The 5374-nt window shown below is 48.5% G+C and overlaps 1 protein-coding gene across 1 annotated transcript in view; it reads left to right on the forward strand.

The window, feature by feature from the left end:
* The first annotated feature begins 563 nt into the window (after positions 1 to 563).
* The window catches only part of TMEM254 (transmembrane protein 254), a 7956-nt gene continuing 3145 nt past the window's right edge, over positions 564 to 5374 (forward strand). Inside the window, exons 1-3 of the mRNA XM_019502332.1 lie at positions 564 to 697; positions 2840 to 2943; positions 5266 to 5325. Of these exons, the coding sequence (XP_019357877.1) occupies positions 596 to 697; positions 2840 to 2943; positions 5266 to 5325 (266 nt within the window). The 5' untranslated portion in view covers positions 564 to 595. The remainder of the gene's footprint in view (positions 698 to 2839; positions 2944 to 5265; positions 5326 to 5374) is intronic.

The raw sequence follows: 5374 nt of genomic DNA on the forward strand, positions 1-5374 counted from the left end.
GCATAGCACTACTGAGCCTGTAAGGATGCTATAGGTTTTTCTTCCCATACAGGAGGGCAGATCACCCAGCATCCGGGGAGGGCTGTCTGTGTTGAGGGAAGAGCACGATGCAAGTCACCTACGAGACCCCTTCTCCATAAGCCTTCCTGCCTGAACACATTTATAATAGGGCGACAGTGTTGTCTCAGCTGTGGCGGCCCAGGTGCAGGGTTGCTTAGGCCAGCTGCAGCCTCCAGCTCGCACAAACGCCCTTCCGCTGGCGGGGAAGGGGCGCAGGTGCCCGCGCTTCTCAGCGCGCTGGGGAGGAGGCCGCCCCTGCAGCGCGCTCTGCTCTCCGCGCTCCGGGACAATAAGGCACTGCGCTGCGGGGGTCCCGGCGCTTGTCAGAGTGCAGGCTGCGCTGCCCGCCCCGGGCTTGTGCTACAAATCCAAGGGCTCCGGGCGGGCGAGCAAGCTCTGCTCCGCCCCACACCCGGGACGAGGGTGGGGCTACGACTGCTCCCGGCTGCCGTTCTCGCCACCCCCCCCGCGAGAACATAGTACAGCCCGGGCCGCCACCGCTCTGGCACTGGCACCGGGACAGAGACGCGGCACGATGGCAGGCAGGGGCGAGCGCGCGGAGGGCTCGAGCCGCTACTTCCAGCGCACGAGCGGCCTGCCCATGGCCCTCGTCGTAGTCTCCTTCGGCTACTTGGCAGTAAGCGGCGGCGGCGGCAGCTTCCGGGCTAGGATGGGCGCTGGGCGAGCAGGAGCCGGGCACGGGCCTGGCGCAGAGGAGAGCCGGGACCGTGGCTGCCTGCAGGACCTGGCGGGGAGGGAGGCCGTGCCGTGCCGTGCCGGCGGGGCCTCGGCGTGCTCCGCGGTTGGCGGGAGATGACTCTGACAAGCAGAAGTAGGTGCACACCCTGCTGCCCATTCGGACGGGTCCGCACCTCCGTATTCTGTATTTCTTAAGGGGTCTGCAAATGGAGAAAAGCTAAAAAGGGGCGCTGCAGCCAGCTGAGAGAGAGGGCCGCCAAAGGCAGCAGAGGTCCGGGACACATGATGTAGGAGAGAAAGCTGAAAGAGCCAGGGATATTTAGTCTGAGTAGAGAAGAGTGGGAAGGGATGTGGTGACAGCTTTGAAGTACTTGAAGAGTAGACCTGCAGAGCAATAATAGCCTGTTCTCTGTAGCTGCTGGGGACAGCAGAGGGAGTAATGGTCTTAAATTGCAGCAAAGGGAATGCAGCGTGGCTGTTAGGAAGAACTTTCTCACTAGGTGGGGCATTGAGCCTTGGAGCAGGTTATACAATCTCTCTAGGTAAGCTCCATCCTTGGCAGGTTGAGACCAGGTTAGATGGACACCCATCTAGAGTGGGTGGGCCTGTCTTGAGCAGGGGGTTGGACTATACGGCCTCCTGAGGTCCCTTCCAGTCCTACTTTTCTGTAATTATATGTCATCCAGTATTTGAATTTGCAAACAGCCAGGTATGATTTTCTTACCTTAAAAGTTTCCACATTGGGGAAGTAGAGGCAGAAGGGTGTATTAGCAAAGCCAGGCCCCAGAAGTTGCCACATGACTTAAATTAGTTGTATGAAGTGAACTCCCATCACCATTGTTTAATTAAAATAGGCACCTATTGTGAAAGAATCTGCCAATTCATCAAAAGGTGCAGGCGTGAAGTCATCTTTGAAACCAGATCTCACAACTAACATGCAGAATTGTCACAGATAAACAGATGAGAGAAGTTTCAACATATTCTTTAACAGATTTCCCCAATGTAACCATTTTCTTGTTTAAGCATCTTCTACAGATCAGCACTCTCAATGCCCTTCTGTCGCATCCTCCATGACTCCAATTCCACTTTAAGATGTGTCCTTAAAAATACATGCACACTGCAGCATACACATGAAGCTGCAGCTTGCACAGTGCCATCTGTGCTGTTCCTTCTTTCTTCTAGGATTACTTAAGTTAAACTGAGATCTTCAGAGACCACATTATCTTACCCATCAATCATGCATGTTTCTTGTCTTTAAAAATGCCACTTACAAAAGTAAAGGTGCTTGTTTGATGCATCAACCACTCTTTACACTTACTAGCCCTTACTTCTGGTTGATGTAGCAAAAATATGCATAGTTTAAATTTTTCTTAGGTTGGGTTTCGCAGGCCAAGAGCTTGACTTTATCCTCTTAAAGTCCAGAGAAGAGCCACGCGCATGATTAGAGGTCAGGAAAACAGACCTTACGACGACAGGCTGAGAGCCATGGGGCTCTTTAGCCTGGAAAAGCGCAGCCTCAGTGGTGATCTAATGGCCACCTATAAGTTTATCAGGGGTGACCATCAGTATCTGGGGGAACACTTGTTCACCAGAGCACCCCAAGGGATGATGAGGTCGAAGGGTCATAAACTACTACGAGACCATTTCAGGCTGGACATAAGGAAGGATTTCTTTACTGTCCGAGCCCCCAAGGTCTGGAATAGCCTGCCATCGGCGGTGGTTCAAGCACCTACATTGAACGCCTTCAAGAAAAAATTGGATGCCTGTCTTGCTGGGATCCTGTGACCCCAGCTGACTTCCTGCCCCTTGGGCAGGGGGCTGGACTCAATGATCTTCCGAGGTCCCTTCCAGCCCTAATGGCTACGAAATCTATGAAAATGGTAGTAGCCTTATGAAGAGGTGATATTTTGGATGAGGGAGCAACAAGCAAGCTAAATACTTAACCTGTATAGTTGATTCTAGCTCAGTTAAATAGCAAACATTTCAGGAATGATGGATAAAGAGGAGCAAAATCTCAAGTCCTGAGTTAAACAGTTTCTTTTTTAAAAGTGAGGGTAACTTAATTGTGTTTCTCTTTTAGTGTGCAGTTTTTTCACCTACAAAAATACCATATGAAAGCCTGGGACCATTGGGCCATCTTACTAAATATTTAGTTGACAATCACCACAACTTGCTGTATTATGGGTAAGGTATCTTCAGCAAGCTAAAATTTTGTTGCTACTCTGATTTTTTTTTTTTTTTTTCTCCTTTCCCTACTGCTCTCAGAGTACGTTGGTTCTTAATACTCCATATTGCCTAACTTCATGATGATTCCTTTTGTTATGTTGAAGGGCTGCCACCACCAACACTACTATAGTACTTGGAAAGATTTTATTTCTCCAGGACCTCTTAAAAGTTTATTACCCTGGAAACACTAGGTGGGTCTCTAGATACTTCAGGAAAATGTTAACTTCCCTTTTTAACCCTTTAGAAATAAAAAGGGTGTCTTGGCACTACACTTGCTCTAAGGCTTAGTCTACACTAAAAACAATGTGTTCAACAGCTGTAAAATCAAATTGCTGTTTATAGCATAGGCGTAACTAAGAGTTTCACCTTGTTATAAAACACTTAGACCTTTTTGCAGTTAGGTTTCTGTACACATGAGGCATTCCTTCAGTACACAAACTTGTTTCAGGGAATCTCTGTAATATGGTCACAAGATTCACTTGTATCATGGAAACTGGCAGTGTGCATCAACACTAAATTCTGACTTGGTACACGGTGAAATTAAATTAGCATAGTCTAAGGCCCCCCAAAATTTGGAGCCCTTTCAGAAGGTAATTGGTGTGTTATCATCTACAGCACTTAACTGAAGCAAGCCTACATTGTTTAGTTGAACAAAATATGCTCTGAGTGCTCCTAGGCTACAGAAAAATCCAAACATCACAGGTGCACATCTATGAACACATCATAACTTAAGATAGTTTGTAAGTGTTGGATTTTTTTTTTCCCTCTGAACTTTTTAAATCCTTTAAGACAATGGACGCCTACCTTTTTGGCCTTTCTCCTTTCCTTTTCTTACTCTACACAGTTCAGGCCTCTACCCTCTAAATGCTGCTCTGCTCCCCTTCCCCTGCCCAGTCAGCTGTTCTGCTTTCTGCTCCCTGCCTTAGCTTTTGCTGTGCTGCATGTCCCAACCTCCCCATCAGCTACATGCCACACACACAGCAGGCTGTCCATGCCACCTGTAGCATGCAGGTTGGCCAGCCCTGCTTTAAGAAGTATTGACATGTCTATTTGAACACTGTTTTTGACAGCCTTGGCTGGGGTGGGCGGTGACATCTTTAATTGCTAAACAAAAGAAGCATTAAGCGGAACCGCACTAAGCAAAACACAATTTCCCATAGAAATTAATGTAAATAAATATAATTTGTCTCGCCCTCACTGGCCCTGGGCCCCATACTCAGGGCCGCCCCTTGCTCAAGCCTGGCTGCCTGCCCACTCACTGCCACTCACCACTTCTTGCCACAGCCGCTTCTGCCCATCAGCCACTCCAGCACCACATGCTGGCCTTGGGCACTGGCCCTGCCCTCACTCTTGCCCCTCACTCGCCGCTGCTGCCACTTCTCCCCACCCCCTCACTTGCCGGCTGCTCCAGCACCACATCGCCCTGGGGCACCAGTACAGTCCCCACGCTCACACCCACCCACTTGCTGCTTTTTACTGCTGCTGCTGCTTCTCTCCGCCTGCCCGCCAAAACTCGCTGGTTCCACTGAGTGCTATAATGAAACTGACTAAGTGCTCAGTGGAATAAGGTATGAATTTTAAATTAGCGCTACAGTGAAATAGCTCTAACTGAAACTGCAGGGGTTGCCTGTATAGGGCTAAAGGTCCCTTCCATCCCTAATGTCTATGAAATCTATGAAGTTTGCTCAGTGTACAAGGCTAACTTGTATGGCTTAGTTGGCAGTCAGGTTGCTAAAGTACATGGTTTTTGCACCACTATCTGCCATTTTAGAAAACACATGAGAACTTTTAGGTGAATGCCAGCTGAAACCAGTGAAAATTTCAGTTGCTTCTTAACTTCCTGTATGCATGTAGTTTCTGTTTAAACCAGTGGTGCCAGTCTTTTTGCCCCTCGGGCCAGATGAGTGATACCAGGTTGGTTCACAGGTGAGAACTGGTCCTTGGGCCCTATCCTGGCATGCTGGGTTTGGAAATCTGGGAATAAGGGAGCTGTGACGGTGTTAATTGCTGCTGCTCTCCCACCAGATTTCCAGACCCATAGGGAACCCTGCAGGTCAGATCACTTTGTTCTGTAGGTTGAGTGCCCCTAGTTTAGGCTGCATATAAAGCTTCCTATCCTGAATAATCTTAGAATTAATCTCCTTTCTCTTTAGTTAATAAAGCAAGAAGTTATAGTTTCTGCTTTTTCAACATCTCTCCATGCTATACACAGTGGTTTATGGATACAATGTGGTCCTTATCTTCTACAGCTAAAACAAGTTTTCATTCCTTTATCATCAGGTTTTGGCTTGCCTGGGGACTTCACGGAGCAGAAGCCTTGTACAGTGTCAAGTTATGCAAGTAAGGCGCGCACACACACACACACACACACACACACACACACACACAC

Source organism: Gavialis gangeticus, unplaced genomic scaffold, assembly GCF_001723915.1.
Source record: "Gavialis gangeticus isolate Ggan-Ray unplaced genomic scaffold, GavGan_comp1, whole genome shotgun sequence".
NCBI lineage: Eukaryota > Metazoa > Chordata > Crocodylia > Gavialidae > Gavialis > Gavialis gangeticus.